The sequence below is a fragment of the Xenopus tropicalis genome, chromosome 1 (assembly GCF_000004195.4).
Source record: "Xenopus tropicalis strain Nigerian chromosome 1, UCB_Xtro_10.0, whole genome shotgun sequence".
Taxonomy (NCBI): Eukaryota; Metazoa; Chordata; class Amphibia; order Anura; family Pipidae; genus Xenopus; species Xenopus tropicalis.
In genome coordinates this window covers 182,203,376-182,221,515 of record NC_030677.2, presented here as the reverse complement: position 1 = coordinate 182,221,515, position 18,140 = coordinate 182,203,376, and the positions used below count along the sequence as shown (strand labels likewise).

The 18,140-nt window shown below is 39.7% G+C and overlaps 1 protein-coding gene across 2 annotated transcripts in view; it reads left to right on the top strand.

Annotated features, from left to right (window-relative positions):
- The window catches only part of fam151b (family with sequence similarity 151 member B), a 28,109-nt gene extending 14,052 nt beyond the window's left edge, over positions 1 to 14,057 (top strand). For both annotated transcript variants that reach the window (XM_004910803.4, XM_002934814.5), the window contains 3 exons: positions 3,962 to 4,179; positions 11,430 to 11,565; positions 12,127 to 14,057. In XM_004910803.4, coding sequence (XP_004910860.1) covers positions 3,962 to 4,179; positions 11,430 to 11,565; positions 12,127 to 12,283 — 511 coding nt within the window. In that variant the 3' untranslated portion in view covers positions 12,284 to 14,057. The remainder of the gene's footprint in view (positions 1 to 3,961; positions 4,180 to 11,429; positions 11,566 to 12,126) is intronic.
- Positions 14,058 to 18,140: the final 4,083 nt, after the last annotated feature.

The following is an 18,140-nucleotide window of genomic DNA, read 5'->3' as shown; positions in this document are numbered from 1 at the left end:
GATCACACATTCCTAAGGGTGGGGGGGGGGGAGTTTTATGAATTCTTATGGGAGGGGGGAGCAGGAGAGAGGGGAGAACTGTACATCCACTGGCCCAGGAATAAAGGATTTTTCTGAGACAAGGAGTCAAATACCCTAAGAACATGTTTATAAAAAAAAAACATAAGAAATCTTGTGTTTCTATTGATAGAGGACTCAGTGCAGCATTTCTATGAGTGCCTATGGCTGTATTTACATAGACCTTTCTGATAAAGCTTATTTAGTTTTTACCTTTTTTTCTCCTTTAAATCAAGAACATTTCCCTAAGGCTTAAATGGAGAGAGGTTGTTAACAAGAGTTGCATTTTGACCACTGATGGTTTTGGCCTGATTACAGCTGGTCAGTTCCCCCATGAGCCATTAGTCTATATAGATTTAGAATCCCTGCCATAAAACAAAATAGAGATTCTGTTGTTTGCTAGAAAGGAAATAGAATAGAGTCTGTGGTGCCAGAAAATGGATTCTTCCATGCAATAAAAATCTTTCCCTTATACTTCATTTTTATCAGTCTGTTTAGGCAAGCATTTCAACTTGATAAACATGTTTGCCTTTTTTTTTTTAAGGTGTGTTAGCAAACATTTTTGCAAAACCCTGTAACTCACTGCAGGAAATTAGTATCTTGGGGAACATATCTAAATGAAGCAAACATGCCTCCCTTTATTCATGATCTCTGTACCTTTATTTATAGGGAACATCAGGGCGGTATGACAAAGGCAATGGAATAAATGTGTAGCATATAATGAAGCCTTAAACACTAAGAGGGAATGTAATAAAAGTCCCAAACCGTAAACTGTGTACAAATAAGAATATAAATTTGCATTTCACAATGTAATATTTTTCATTAGACTATTATTGCATTGTGACATTTAATTGAATGTTTAAAGGAGACATATTGGATAAATGGGAAAACCCTAATTTTGTAGGCAATTATGAATAATATACGGTGCTGGTTTCGCTTTGGGCTAAAAATTAATCCTATCTGTATCTGGCCCCTTTATTGGAGCTCCCTATAGATCCCCTCACTTCTCTGTCCGAGTTTGAAATGGAGAGTGGGCGTGTCCTAATGGTCCCTGCCAGAAGCACAGTAGGAGGGGGAGAGCCAATTACAGCCCTGCACTCACACAAGCACAGACAGGCTTCAGTTCCTTATCAGGTCAGCCTAGCTGCTGATTGGTTCCTATCCTACAGTGCAGTGTACGGAGGGCCGGCGGCTCCCCTGCACATCCAGAGAAGTCAGCCAACAGGAAGTGGAACTGATGGGCGGGACTAGTGGGGTTTTGGTGGAATTTCTCAATAAATCAGTCTGAAACACAACTTTTTTAACCACAAACCTTCTATATCTGGAGGAGTATAATTCACTGATATATTCTTAATTTTTATAGGATATGTCTCCTTTAAGACTTGCTTAAAGTTGGTGTAATTGATGATTTAATTCACAATCTCTATCCTACTGTTGCATGAGGGGAAAAGGGTTTGCCAAAGGTATGTTACATTTGTGCAAAGGAAAAATATTTGCAATGTAAATATTTATTCGCATTGTGAACATTTTTTTCCTGTTAGCGACCTATAGAACATTCCCCCATTGATATGTAAGTAATATGTGCAAGCAAGTATAGTATACTCTCTATCCTTTCCATTCACAAGATGTGCTGTGTAAAGATCAAATCCAGAATCCTATAGGAAACAAAAAAGACTTGAAGTTGGTTTTTCTTCTATTTTCTAATGTATATCAATGTACTGACAAGTTCCTTAACTTAAAACTATGTGGGCTGAAGAACATCATTTTACAGAAAGATTCAGATGCCGTAGGTGTTTGTAAAGGCTTTAGTCAAAAAGAAAATGTCAGTTTTGAAATTAATCTGTTTAAAATTGCCTGGAACTCTGAATAGACATTATGCAACACTAAATTACACAGTGTGTTAAATTTGGAACAAATCTGCACACTGCATTCGTCAGACCCTTGCGGTTTAAAGTGAAATTACACTATTGGATTTAGTACTGTTAATCAATGATTATTTGGTTACTCGCGCAGCTAACCGAGCAAACTCGCTGACCCAGAGGGAAAAGAAAATGTATATTATATAGATAAGAACTTCATGTAACTTTGCAACCGCTCATAAGAAGGCAACAATGGTTTTAGATTTATTAGTTTATAATCTTTGCAAAACAAATGGGGACGGTTGGGGCGTAGCGGCGCAGGGGGCCCTCTGCTGCTGGGTCATTGTTTTCTGTATAACACTGATTCTAATGGGTGCCCACTTTATTAAGCAGAATAATGACTACTTCTATAGTCGGTGTATAAATATAGCCCCTAATAAAAGTATTTACTCATTTTACTTAATAGCAAATTATTGTTTTTGCCGAAAGCATTTTACAATTTTCGGGGGATCATAAAAAATTATGTAAATTTAGGGAAATGCATTAAAAAACCTTATTCTTTTAATACTGAAAAGGTATAAGTGCATTATCTTAAAATCAAGTAATGCAAAAGTGAAATTTTACTGTACAAAATATTGTTCTGTGTGACATTTTTCTTTCAAAGCATTTTTATAAACTTTCTTGGTTTTACGATAGAAAAATTCTTAAGAAAAAAAAAGTATGTGGTGTGCAAACCCCCTGACTGAACACTAGAGGCTCTGATACCATGTATGGCCCTCATGCACTCTTTGTCTGTTCAGTCTGTGGCCCAACTGGTTGGAGACTCTACCCCATTGACCAAGGAATCTCTGCCTGATTGTTCTCAGTGCAGCTGTGGGATCAATGCAGGCAACTTTTTTCACCCCATTCTGGAGAGACATATCAGATCAATGGTTATTACACACCTCACTTCTTATGTCTTTTAACAGAATAATGATGTGGACTTCTGAATACAGCTGAAACAATTCAGCCTATTAAAGGGGACATACGCCAATCCATAAAATTTGCTCACTGCTCTTCTGAGCACTTTTGCAACCGACAGGTTTTTTTTTGCATACCTAAATTGTGCTTTTGCCAGATTTGCTTTATAACAAAAATGCAGATTATACAGTTTGTACAGAAAAAGCAATGGGCAGTGTAAATTCAGTGAGTATGTGACAGTATGTGTCCTCACTGACCCTAGCAACTGATAAACATATTGAACATATTGCGTGGTTTCAATTGCTAGTCTTATTTTTTAGTTGCTTGTATATTGGTCCAGTAGACGGCAGCAGTTTAAAAGTCACTGTCATGTTTGTGCAGTACTGTAGAATATATAGGTACCTTATACATAATGGTAGTTGGTAGAAGTTGATTAAGAACCTGGCCAAGGCAGCATTCCAATACATAATCCCACTAGCCTGCTTTCCCTACTAACCTGATACCAAATCTGTGATGCCAATTTTGGGCAAATGGTGCTGGTACTGGCAAACAAAGACTTGTTTAATATATTAACATGGCAGAAAGTTAAAAAAAACAAATCACAGTGGACCCTTGTCTAGTGGCTGAACAAAAAGTATGGGCCTTTTTGGAGGTCTAAGCCTTTGTTTCCCCTTTTAAAATGGAGATATTATGAATGGCTGTACTTGGCCATTGATGACACTGAGGGAATGTGGTCGGAGTATACATGTCTATTGGCAAGTTCATATTCCAGTAATATCTGCATTTGGATTCACCAGCCAAAGTTGCCCAAGCTTTGGATCAAATTCAAGTGCATTTGCCTTTAAAGAAAGCACAGAGATATTAAACTGTTCACTTCCCAGTTAAGCAACAATGCACAAATTACACTGGGACCTGGTCACATTCCTGGTCTATTGCTTTAAACCTGCTGTAAAGCTGTGGGCATTGTTCTTTGTTTTCTGCATTTGGCTGTAAGGTGCATATTTAGAAGTATCTAAAACTTTCAGAGTTTTTCAAAGTCAATACTTTTTTCTTTTTAATAAAAGCTTGAATGTGTTCTTTTTCAGTATAGAAGCAGTCCTGCCATCATTGCAGATCCTGGCAGCTATGAAAGCCACAGTTAAACAACCTATATGGATTAATGCAGACATACTTTCAGGACCTGGTGGAAAGGCCAAAGCAGTGGATGCAAAGGAGTTTATAAATTCAGTAATGTCATATTTCCCTGACGTGACTTTATCTTTGGGCTGGACCACTGGATGGCATCCTGGGCAAGAAAACCAAGGTAAAAGATACAGAAAAAAATGCATTTACTGAAGTCTTCTCAGAGTAGTACACACAGTATATAAATCAGTCCAAAAAACACAATCAATGCGCTACTATATAAACCCTTGGAAGCTCCATGCCCCGTGTAAGAGCACTCTGTCTCAGGACTCCTCCTGCTGTTAAAATAACTTGCAACAAGTCTGTCCCTGAGTTTTGGAGTGCATAAACAAATAAATGAATGCTCTGCATACTGATGCAGAAAAGAATCTGACAATGATTAATGTGCACATTTCTTCTTAGCTTAGATTTCTGGTCATAAATGCAGTACTGGATCTCAGAAGAGGGACAGCCACCTAAAGAGGTCTTCTGGATATTTTTAAGTTTTGCTGTTGGGATTTTTTTTATATTTTTATAAATATATATTTTTTTTATTTATATTTTTATCATTTTACATTTGATCTTATGATCCAAATGTATGTGAGCTGGATTGTGTGCACATTTCCATGGTAGCCTTTTGGACCCAGAAGGTGTATTAACCTGCCTTCTTCGTTTCTTCTTTCTATTTAGTGTTTCATAGGAGTTTCTGCTTCTGTGTACTCCGGACTTGAATAAAGGCAGCCTGAGATGTCTTCCACATTACAGTATTAAACTCGAGAGAGAGGATAATGTCCTGATGTAACATATAAGGCTGTTAGAAGCCACATGCACCTACCCTCTATCCCTTGCTTTGCTGCCCATTTTGGTAACCCCTTCTATCAGCAACATCTGACTGATATATGGATTTCGAGTATCACACCAACTTTTGTGAAACAGAGTACAGCTATACAAAGTCTGTGTCCCAATAAGCTGCTGCTGCTTAAAGCAGGGACGAGGCAGGTTCCTGCAATGTATGGGCCTAGATCTGTAACTATTCAGTGAAAAAAAGAATTCATCCAGATTTCGACTTACTGATTAGAACTTATGTTTAAGAGACTTTCAGTCTCAATCTGGATCTTAAAGGCAAACTGTAAGACCTGCCTTGGAACCATTCAGGGTGAGAAGTGCAAGTAAAATTGATTTCCCTAGGCTTGTGAATAACAGAGCGTGCAGAATGTGGTGTTTTATATCGCTAACCTGTATACCTGACAGCACACACTGCAACTCTATAAGGGATTTATTGCTTTTATCAATCTAAAGTAAGAGATGGCACTAGAATCCCATACCATCTAGCAAGAGCTGCTGCTTCACATTACTGTAGATGAATCATTTCCGCAGTATCTGCTCGCCTAACAGGACTGAAGGTGATGTTATGTACTGCAAAGCACTTACTGATTGAATGCTTGCATATGTGCTTCTCTTCTACACGACAAAGGTTGTCCTTGGTGTGTGAATATTGTAAAAGTCGTAACTGCAGGTCCTGACGTTGTTGATGGAAAATGTGGGTATTGAACATTGTGTGAAGGACAAATATTTTTCCCATTCAGTCTGTTTTTCTCTTCTCACAGAAAGAAATTCAGGTTTAATCTATAAATCTGTGTGTGGGCTGTGTGATGTTGGTAGCTTTTTTTATGATACATGGGTTGGGGTTATACATTATCTATATTTTGATTCTAAAATCAATGTTTTTTTTTCGTAAGAAACAGGAGCATACAAAAATGTAAATTAAAAAACTACATTTTTAAAAATTGAAATAATACAAATGATTGGAAACTTTATGCTAGAATCACAGGACACTTGACTTGTGGTATGGGTTAATCCTATAACATGCTCTGCAGAGTCCTGCACTAGTCTGTTTTTGTAGACTCAACATGGACTCTTGCATCTGTGATCCGACCCAGACCTGTGCAACCCCATTGACCGGGTGCCTGACCTGCTGAAGGCTCTACTGCACAGCACTACTTTCTTTGGGAGGGTGGTGCAAAAGAAGCCATTACAAAAAAAGAAATGTGAAAGCACATCAAAAAAAAGAGAGTCGTCAACTGGGAAAAGTTGCTTTGGTGAAATGAGACCAAGAGATGAAAAAGTAGACTATGGCATAAGTATCAGAGATGTAGCAAGTGCGATGTTTACTCAGTCAAAGCCCCGATCTCTGTCTTAACTGAGAATCTGCCATGACTTGTTTCAGCACTTTAGAATAAAATGGGGGTCCTTTATTTATTAAAAGTAGATCTACCAAGTTTAGGGAGTAAGGTGCCTAAAAATATTTTCTGTGTGACCCTGTAATTTTCCTTTGACAGCAAAATGAAAGGTTATCGCTAATTCACCAGCTTTTTATGTGGGTGCTATTGGCAAATGTAAGCAACTTTTACAAGAAAACCTATAAACTCTGCTCTGTGTTCTTTACCCTTTATGTCCATTAAGTAGTTCTGAAGTAAGTTAGTTTTTATCAAAATGTTATTAAGAAATCATAGACCAAATGCAAATTCTACCGCTGTACGTGTATAATATTGTACAACTGCAGTTACAGTATTAGGCCCAGTAGCTGGGAGTGTAGATAACTGTACAGAGACCTGATTTTATCCAGAAGTTTTTTAATTTACAGAACAATAGCTTTGTTTACCAGTTTTTTCCATGTATTAATATGTATTAATGGTTGGACAGACAGTCCCAATTCAGCAGGTAATTATACTTTTCCTGATTTAATATGTGGCCCCCAAAACATGTAGAATTAAAAACAATGGGAAAGCCAAGGCGCTTTTCCAGCTCCTGATAATCTCAGGCCAGTATTTGGCTATGGAAGGACCAGGCCACACAATGTAATCTGCACCTGACACAGTGCTCATCCATTCTTCCAACCCTTCACTTAGTTTTAAGGAAATAAGGAACCTGTAATAGTTGTGAATGGCAAGGCTTACTCCCAGTAATCCTTGGTGAGAATGGGAATACTGAATTGCCAATACGAATTGCCAATAAATTCTCAGAAAGGTTTGATATTAACTTCAAGCAATTTTATTTATAATATTATGCCCCAGTTATTCTAATATATTACAGTTGAGGCATAATGGTGGTGACATAAGTCTGAGATGGATATATGTACAGGTATGGGACCTTTTATCCAGAATGCTCGGACCTGGGGTTTTCCAGGTAAGGGATCTTTCCATAATTTGGATCACCATACCTTAAGTCTACTAAAATCATTAATTATTAAATGATTTAATCATTAATTAAACCCAAAAGGATTCTTCTGCCTCTAATAATGATTAATTAGGTCTTAGTTAGGATCGAGTACAAGGTACAGTTTTACTATTACAGCAAAAAAGGAAAAACATTTTAAGAATTAGAATTATTTGCTTATAATGGAGTCTGTGGGAGTGGCCTTTACATAATTCAGTACTCTCTGAATAACAGGTTTCCGGATAACAGAGTCCATACTGTATTACATTTCAAGAGCAGCTCAGAGTAAGAAAAAAAAGCTTAGTTAAAGGGCACCTCCCCTAAGTATTTAATACCCTGTTTGGCCCAGTATATGAAGTTATTCTAGTTCCTAAGGTGTGGCAAAGATTTGTAAGCCAACCAAAAGGACAAACAATTTGGTTTAACCTATTAAACAAATAAATTAGGTTGAGGAGACTGCCTCAAACAGACAAAAGCAAATAAAAGGAATTCTGGGAATGAATTCAAACAAAAGGAATTCTGGGAGTGAATTCCAAACTCTTAAAAAAATCCCATTTACATGGGTTTATCCTATAGGCTACAGCTCACCCACTGGGTTTGAAGCTGAAGCCAGGACAATAGCTGATCAGATTCCCAACTACACTGGCTTCAGCTTCAAACCCAGTGGGTGAGCTGTAGCCTATAGGATAAACCCATGTAAATGGGATTTTTTTAAGAGTTTGGAATTCACTCCCAGAATTCCTTTTGTTTGCTTTTGTCTGTATGAGGCAGTCTCCTCAACCCTATTTATTTGTTTGTAGAACCACATGGTGGCTCTACCTAAGCTGATCAGAAAACCCTGCGCTACACTGATGAGCCCCCAAGAAGGGCGAAACCGGTCTGTAGTTGGGAATCTGATCAGCTATTGTCCTGGCTTCAGCTTCAAACCCAGTGGGGTTTTGAATTCATTCCCAGAATTCCTTTTGTTTGTTTAACCTATTAAAATGCTTTTTTGGTCATTTAGACCAGGGGTCCCCAACCACCGGGCCGCGGACGGCATGGCAGTGGGCCGCAGCACCCCCTCCCCCCCCCCAGCTCGTCGCATGTATTACGCACTGCGCCCCGCCCCCCTCGGTCCGTGGAAAAGATTTTGTGCCTCCTACCGGGCCGCGGGGCTAAAAAGGTTGGAAACCCCTGATTTAGACCAAATATAATAATAGCGACTGAGAAATTATATTTTGTCCAAACCAATCTATATCTTAGGAACATGGGCCACATAATCATGAATTATATAAGGTGTTTTGAAGAAAAAAAAAAAATACAAAACTGCTGCTGCTCTGGGAGACATTGCTCAGTGTATTCAGTAATGCTTAGCAACAGCTAGAACTATAACATTGACCCCTCTCTTAACAATATATGTTTTATTAAACCTACGTCCGCAATAGCTATGGAAGGAGCATCAGGGCCAGTTCCTTATCTCTCTCTTGCATTTGGATAGCACAAATACCATCCACGAGCCGACCGGGCGCCCTAGGCAACCTGGTCGGCTACCTTGCCCCTGCACCACTTTATCGCACCAAACCCCCCCCCCCTGTGTGGTTTGATGCACATGCACAGTTCGAGCGCGGGGGGCGGGGCGCGACGCGGTGTGCGATGCGGCGCGATGCAAAGCTGTACTAGGGGTAGGCAGGAGAGGCTGCTGCCTGGCGCCCCCCAATCATTGCGCCCTAGGCAGTTGCCTCTTCTGCCTACCCCTAGTTCCGGCCCTGAAATACCTTGCAGGAGCACTGCACTATGAAAGGGCCACTTTACCATCCCATTTGTATCTGCAGACATGGGCCTAATGTAATAAAAAGCACTAAGTGTGCCCAGGTGCAGTAACCCATAGCAACCAATTAGCAGGCAGAATTTCCTGGTGACCTGTTTAAAAGCAAGCATCTTATTGGTTCCTAAGGGTTTTGTTCTCTGTAGGTTTTTTGATGCTATTACAGAGAATAATGGAAGTTTCTATAAAACCAGAATAGGGGGCAGCATCTTGGGGAGAATTTTGCATGGTTGTAGGGTGCTATTTCAAATGGGGTAGGGGATGTTTCTTTGTCTTTTAAAAATGCAACTAAATAGATTAGGAGGGATAAAGAGTACGTCTTTTGTCTCTTGTCCCCATTAGCATATACAAGGAGCAGCAGTGGTAATTTATGAAAATAAGCCCTTTATGACTGTGAATTACAATAGACCAGCACTTTTAGTTGGACCTTTTGGGGAAAGGAGTATTTTTGACCAAATGAATAGGACTTAAAAATACCAGGGCATCTTTTGAATCTGTCTTAGAATATTGGTTATTTGGTATGACTGGCACATTATACCTAATAGTTCCAGTATCCCTGTAAATATATGCATTTTATTATTATTTTATGTTATTGTATACTCGGTTCTTCATCTTGGTATTTTTATTATGTTTTGGACTGTAAACTGTTGAGAGCTTACAGTCTGACACTGTATTGTCTTTTACACTGTGCAAACAGTGTGTATGCTCTTAAGTAGGATGTCACTATTTGTAGGTGTAAATGATATACTGTATTTGTATTAGTGATGGGCAGATATATGCAGTACCCACAGGTTAACCCATGGGTCAAACAATTTTGGGTTTCTTGTGTGGGTTCAGGTGGGTGGTGGGTCCGGCTTTTGGTATTGCCAGACCTCCTACCTCGGCTAAACTTCAGGACTTCAGACTGGCCAAAACTAGAAACAGGCAAGCAAAAGGGACTGTCCCCAGTGCCCCACTACTGTTGCACCCTAGGCACATGCCTCTCCTCCCTACCCCTAGTTCCAGCCCTGACCCTTTTTGACATCACCAATGGGTGTGGCTTCAGTTCAGAGAAGGGTCTGCAGAATTAGGCAGATGCAGGCCATATTTTTTGTGACTCATTCCGTAGGGCAGGGATCCCCAAACTTTTTTTCCCCATGAGCCACATTCAAATGTAGAGTTGGGGAACAACACATGCATAAAAAAGTTTCTTGGCAGTTGCCAAATATGGGATGTAAATGGCTATTTGGTAGCCCCTAAGTGCACGTGCAGCCTGCAGGAGGTTCTGTTTGTCAGTACACAACCAAAATTTGCCTCCAAGCCAAGAATATTCAAAAATAAGAACCTGTTTTGAGGCCACTGGGAGCAACACCCAAGGGGCTGGGGAGCAACATGTTACCAGCCACTGGTTGGGGATCACTGCTGTAAGGTAATGACAGATGAGGAGATATGTTGCAGTTCAAAATTTGTGCTACCCACATGTGACAAATCTCTGTAATTGACAAATCTTCCTGTGTGCCATCGCCCTTACTGTGTAAATTGATGTGGGAGAGAATGGCGCTATATAAATCAGGGCTAGAACTAGGGGTAGGCCAGATAGGCACATAGACTCCTGCAGCCAGAAAATCGTATCCATATTTCTTACATTAGCAATATTATCTATATTTTACTCCTTTAAACACTTTAATTGTCTTTTTCTTCCCCCTCCTATTTCTAATGATGTCACTTCTGGGTTGCAGCAACAGTACTTCTTGTTTAATAGGGGTCAGCAGATCACGGATTGGGTTGTGGGTAAGGGTTGGGTAGAGGGTCAAAGCAAGTAAAAATGTGGGTTGCAGGCCGTGGGTCAGGATCTCAACCAGGACTCTAGCATGTACCTCTTTGTCTGACTGCCACTAGTTTCGGCCAGTCTTAAGTCCTGAAGTTTGGTAAGTATGAGGTCTCTCCATGTGAGACTAGGATTCGGTGCAGGCGCGCTTGCAGGGGATGCGCAAGACAATGTGCGCCGCATTGTGCAGTGAGAATAGCGGCTGGGGGTGCTTGCCTTGGGCACCCCCAACCCTAGGCCCCACTGCTGATAGAAAAATGATCTGTGTATGTACAGGTAGGCATCGCCTACTTCATTAGCATTGTAAATGCTCTGCTGCACTTTGTATTCATCTTGTCAGTGTTGGCTTTTTATTCTTACTGTTATTGTTCCTTCTGGTACAGTGTGGCCCTGAAACTTTTAGGTCCTGTCATTAAGACAGAATAAATGGTTAATTAATCATTGGTAATGAAGTTGGGTTCATATTTATTTAGAAGGTTATCAACACTGTAGACCTTTTTTCTTGTATTGCGTGATAGGACTCCCTGGAGTTTAAAGTGCCAGTGATTTCCATTTTGGTTTCTAGGCTACTCCTGGGAGATGGTGCAGGACATGGAGAAAATCTGCAAAGTACTGAGCCAACCTGTGACGTTCCCTGTGCGGGCAGCACTACTTCGGCAGTCATGGCCTCAGTTTCAATGGCTGTTAAAGACATCAGAGAGGTACGTAAAAGTCCCATTAGTTTAACTCATCATGAGTTCCGAGAGAACATGATGACCTACTATTCAGTGCGGTCCTTTTCTATTCCATGGGCTTTTCTATTCTGCTAGAGGTACAGAGGTTCCATGTTTGTTTCTGGTTGTTTTTCATACTCCCCCTGCCTTCAGTACCCGCTCTGCAGGGCCCGTCATAATGTTTGGGGCACAATGTCAACAGCTTTTTCTTGGAATCTCCCCCCTAATGTCCCATCAGATTTCTGCATGTAGTCCTGTGCTTTTTAATATTCTCTCAGGGTCTCTGCACTTGGCCTTTGTGAGATTAGGAAGAAAGAAATGCAATCAGTTTTGCATCAGAAGAGTTATTTATTTTCTACCTGACCTGTTTTAAAAATGAAAATCTTACTATTTATCGTCTAATGCGTAATCAGAGTGCTTGCCACATTCGGAATTAAGCTGTATTGAGCAGTAATTATTTTTAGAGGTCAGTGAAATTGCTGCTCAACCTGTCAACAGTTTACCATCAGAATAAGGGTTTGCGATCAATAACTTTGTTTCCTTTCGCAGGTTCAGCCTGACAGTCTGGGCTGGAAAAGACGACACATATCCTGTGGAAGACTTGCTGTTTATCAGAGATAATTCTGAAAAGTGCAGAATTTACTATGATGTCTTTGAGCCGCAAAATAGTGATTTTAAATGCGCTATAGAACAGTCAAGGATATAGCAAATTACCATTGTTTAGGTATCAGTTCTGCTTGTTCACGAGTCTCTGAAAATAAGTAGAAGAAACTTTTACACATACCTAGTATATAAATGTCCAACCTGGCACAGCAAGACCCTCACCATTTGTCCATTTAATAAAGCCCCTTCTCACAACAAGGGGATGTTTGTACTTTAAAATGGCAGTAAAAAGTATATTTTTCACAAGCAAAGGTGTTATTCATAGTAACTGTGTTTTACATATGGGCTGTTTTATGCTAAATATTTTTATAGAAACCTGCAATGTTCAGGGGTACAGTTTTCCTTTAATATAACAGGCTTTGTTGCAACATTCAGAGGCCAAAAGCTACAATTAGATCCAGAAGAGAAGTTGTTTGCCTTGATTCTCCCACACCAGAGGAACTGGGGAATGTAGATCAGGCCTTCACATATCTGACATCCTTGGTCAAGTAGACATGGAACAACTGGAAAAAGTTCACATAATGTTAAGCAAATGAAGTATGATCACTATGCAAAATTATTGCCAATCAGCATTATCATTAGAAGTTGCTGCTTATCATTACCCCACCAAGCCCTTCAGCAGTTGCAGGGTCTGCTTCCTCTATCGTTAAACACAAAATATCCCAGGGAGAGGGTTGCTTTCTAGAGGATGACAGATAATTGTGCGGTCACCTTACAGCCCTTACACACATACCTACATATAAATGTCCAACCTGGCAGAGCAAGACCCTCGCCATTTGTCCATTTTAATAAAGCCCCTTCTCCCAACAAGGGGATATTTGTACTTTACTGGGGCACCTTGTTATATTTGTTTAGATATTTGTGCGGTCACCTTACACACATACCTACATATAAATGTCCAACCTGGCAGAGCAAGACCCTCGCCATTTGTCCATTTTAATAAAGCCCCATCTCCCAACAAGGGGATATTTGTACTTTACTGGGGCACCTTGTTATATTTGTTTAGATATTTGTGCAGTCACCTTACAGCCCTCTTATGTATCATAATCTAAGTATCCCCGGAGTGGCTGTCCTCACTAGCCATGTTTACCAGTGTTGCTAAGGTTAAAATGTTTTTATATGTGTTTTCTTTATGGTGGCATAGATTGGGACAATATATGAATATTATGTTGAACAATATCATTTCTGTTGGAAAGGGCGCAGGAGAAAACAAAAGGCTGCTAGACAAAAGTCAGAATAACCTTGATGGTAGAACATGTTCAGAAGCTGAGAGCAGGCTTTGCTATTGACATTCACAAACATTACATACTTACCAAATTCACTGCAATAATCAACAATTCTTTAAAGGGTTTTAATCTGGTCTTTTTCAGAATGTACTGAATGTACTGTTGCTATCCTTGAGCAGAACAAGTTTGCAGTTACCTCAAGTCTTTGCCACCCAGCTTTCCACCATGTCCAACTTGGAGCTCTGGTGCATTATTGTATGGAACCTTCAAGGTGATGGGGGGGGGGGGGGGGGGAAGGGTCCTGCCATTTAAAACTGCAAGAACAGTAAATGAAATATATAGCTACATTCATTCTTCCCTTACAGAAAAGTACTCAAAAAGTTTGCTGGCTGTTGCACTTATTGATATTTTAAATATATAACATTTCCATTTTTATATTGTTCCAGCAGCTTAATGTTTTAGCAGGCAGCCAAATATTCCGTTACCTTGATTTGTTGATTAAAATGCAGCTTTTCACTCACAAGAAATTCTGTTGCATAGAAACTAATCTTTAAAAAGCAATTATCCGTAGGCTATTAAAATACTCCCCGACCAGCTGTCTCTATCCCAAATTTCTTTGAGCTGTTTGAATGAATTTGTCTCTTTATTTATTTTAACCTCGTGGATATTATCTCTGCACCTGCAAAACAAAAGCCTGGAATATGTATCTGATTGGACTCCACTAAAAAACAAGCAAGAAATAACAAGAAATGGTGATTTCCACTTCATTGACAGCCTGATTCTACCCAAAGGGCTCATGCAAATAAGCAGAATGTTTGTTGTTATTTTTTCATCCCACTATTTGGAAGCAGTTGTTCTGAACCACCTGTTCATGGACCTGTTGCCATGCCATCCCCCATGCTGCTTTGGAGGTCCCTCCATTTAGTATGAATATCTAGAATTGGGAAAGTGGCCCACAACAGTATATGAAGTTTTTGGCACTGCCAAACATTTAAAATGTAGACAGATGAGAAGATTATTGCCAAATTTAGTCTTGGTATGCATTATGGTACTAGGTAACATTACAAACATTGACTGGTCACGTTGGGTAAAGATACAGACATTGACTGGTCTTGTTGGGTAAAGATACAGACACTGACTGGTCACGTTGGGTAAAGATACAGACACTGACTGGTCACGTTGGGTAAAGATACAGACACTGACTGGTCACGTTGGGTAAAGATACAGACACTGACTGGTCACGTTGGGTAAAGATACAGACACTGACTGGTCACGTTGGGTAAAGATACAGACACTGACTGGTCACGTTGGGTAAAGATACAGACACTGACTGGTCACGTTGGGTAAAGATACAGACACTGACTGGTCACGTTGGGTAAAGATACAGACACTGACTGGTCACGTTGGGTAAAGATACAGACACTGACTGGTCACGTTGGGTAAAGATACAGACACTGACTGGTCACGTTGGGTAAAGATACAGACACTGACTGGTCACGTTGGGTAAAAATACAGACACTGACTGGTCACGTTGGGTAAAGATACAGACATTGACTGGTCACATTGCTAAAAGGGCTTCTGTGCATGCAGCCAATGGAAAATTGGGAGTATAACTGGAACAGGATTATCCCTTATTTACACATTATTAATGGTTTTAATGCTATTTGTAAATATAACTGCTACTACAAGCAGTATCTTTCTCTCCTTTGTCCTGTTCCGAGTTAATAGCAACATGCAAGGCTGATGTATGCTACAACCAGCAGTGCAGAAAGGGATAACAGCTATAACAAATAACCTCAAACCAACTGTATATTGGAAGGTTACTTACAGTTATATTTTCTTTTCTGTAGGCACAATTTTATTTTGGAGTTTACATGTCCTTGAAGGAGGGATATGATCACTGTGTATTTGTATATAAGGGGCCATTCGAAAAGCAATGATAAAGCTTTTTTTGCCCATAAGGGCAACTCCTGAAGTGTGAAGATCTCAGCTCCTACTGTATACAATTATGTTACACAATCTCATGTGAAATCATTTAGATCATTTAATCAATTAACTGTATATTCACAATGACTTCCCCTTGCTTTTATGTTGTACAGGTATGGGATCCGTTATCCGGAAACCCATTATCCAGAAAGTTCCAAATTACGGAAAAGCCATCTCCCATAGACTCCATTATAAGAAAATAAATTTAATTATTAAAAATTCTGTAATAATAAAACAGTACCTTGTACTTGATCCCAACTAACATATAATTAATCCTTAATGGAGGCTTAACGATCTTATTGGGTTTAAATGATGTTTAAATCATTTTTTAGTAGACTTAAGGTGTGGAGATCCAAATTACAGAACGATCCCTTATCTGGAAAGCCCTGGGTCCCAAGCATTCTGGATAACAGGTCCCATACCCATATAATGAATCCATGTCTTGCAGACTGTGCCACAGAAATGAGAGAGAGAAGTGGGTTTATTAACTTTATTTGTACATTCAGCACTTACAGAAATATTTTCTCGAAGGAAATAGCAAATAATATTAAGTTAACAACTTCCTTTTCTAACTCTGCAAAAGGAAACATCACCGAGCAGGACTTCTGTATGATAAGTGAGTACAACAGTTCAGAGTGTTAAATCTAAATAAAGTTCTGCCAAACACAGTCTGGTTACAGTACTCCATAAAGTGATCTGCACCTTGTTACACAATTGTCCTAAAATGCTTTCCAGGGATACGTTGGTGCTGCATACATGAGATGCATAATGAGACTTTCTCTACTGGGGGCATAGTGGGACAAACTTAACATTGTTACCACTATGCAGTGAGTCTTTTAGACTTGCTCTCACAGGAGCACTGAAAAACGAATGTGTATCTAAATACTGCTTACTATGGCCTGAAGCCAGGTATTACAGGCATGATTGTTTGATGGAGCTAAAGAATTATGATCCCATGTCACAGAGCTCATCTGTAGGCAGTGACCTTACCCTACCCTGCCATAATGATAGTTGAGAGCTTGCTATCTTTGACAACACACCATACCATTGTAGCTTAATGCAGAAGAGATGCACACAGGCAAACTTCTGTAGTTGGTCTGGAGCCAAGGTCCCTGAGACATTCAGTGTTTAGGAGACAGAGTTTTTCTATGCACTGCTAGGTCTAAAGGTGGGAATACACTATAAGACCCACTCGTTTGGCAAGGTCACCAAATATAGGACCCTTCGGAGCGAGGACTGCATCAATGAGCCGATGTGGTCCCTGATCTGACGGGAAAGTCAAACTTGCCTGATCAACATCTGCCCGATTTTAGGCTAGATATCGGTCGGGTAAGCCTATCAGGGGTCCCCATACATGGGCAGATAAGGTGCCGAATCAGCCTGGAGGACCTGAATTGGCTGCTTAAATCTGCCCATGTATGGCCACCTTTACTGTGAAGGCTCAGCCAATCTCTTTTATGTTTAGAATGCAGAACAAGTTGGCAAGGAGAAGGGCTCCAGGGAATATATGCAGTATGCACACAAGCACTACAGCAAGATAACAATACTCCATCGGTGTTGGTTATTAGGCTTGGCAAGTGCAACTTATCCATTACTATTTTATACAATTGTTATATGTTTTTGGTATTTAAACAAGTAGTGGAACAAATATATCTTGTACTGATCTTTTTACTGGTGGTCTACTCCCAGCTGAGACAGAACTTTGTATAACGATTATGTATATAATAACACATATAAATAGCATTAATAGGCAGCTGTTGCTTTGCAACAAAAAATCCCTCACTGATATATTGCTGCATTTTAGCTGTCACTACATAAGCAGGAGGGAACATTTCCTACAGCAAAGTAACATTACTGTCATGTTCATAGTGTGTCGCTGAATGGTTCAGATGATGGATCATATAGACAGTTCCTTGCTGAAAAGCAGATCTCTGTTACATGTATATAGTCTGCCCCTTATCACAGTCACAGCACGGTACTGTCAGTTACTCAGCGTATGGGCACAACCACAGATAATTAGAGGGAGGACATAGATTTTTGGGAGCAATGAGGAAAGGACCAGCACCGTGTTTAGTAATGGGGCTCATGGCCTTCAAGTTATTTCTCTGAACAAAATGTATTTATAGGAACAGTGTATTACATTCGCTTACATAAATCTCTCATTGGACAGCAGCCTGCACCTCCCAGCTTATAAATAAAGTCATGCTAAAACTAGAAAATAATACAAAATAATTATGTTCATTAATAAATAATAGTTTTACAAAACAACACAACTTTAATAATAAAATAATCAAGTAAATATAATTCAAGTAAATTAAATTAGTTTTGTCATGTCAATCCCAGAAAATGACACTTTGACCATATCCCAGGAATAGCAGATTATACACATTTCTGCTGATATTGCAACTCAACTAGTAATGTGCTATAGTGGGGAGAGCCGAGCCCCCTGTACAGGGCTCAAGCTGAGAAGCACATACACAATAATTCCTATAACAACCTTCAATTAAGAAATGATCCAATGAGCAGTGAATGTATCCAAACAAGCATATAGAATGTAGTACTTGCTTGGTCCAACTCATCTACTGCATCTTCTAAAAAGTTGCACAAACAGGTCAGAGTCAACACTGTACAATGTTCTGGTGATAATACTGTATACAGATATGGGATTCATTAACTGGAAACCCGTTA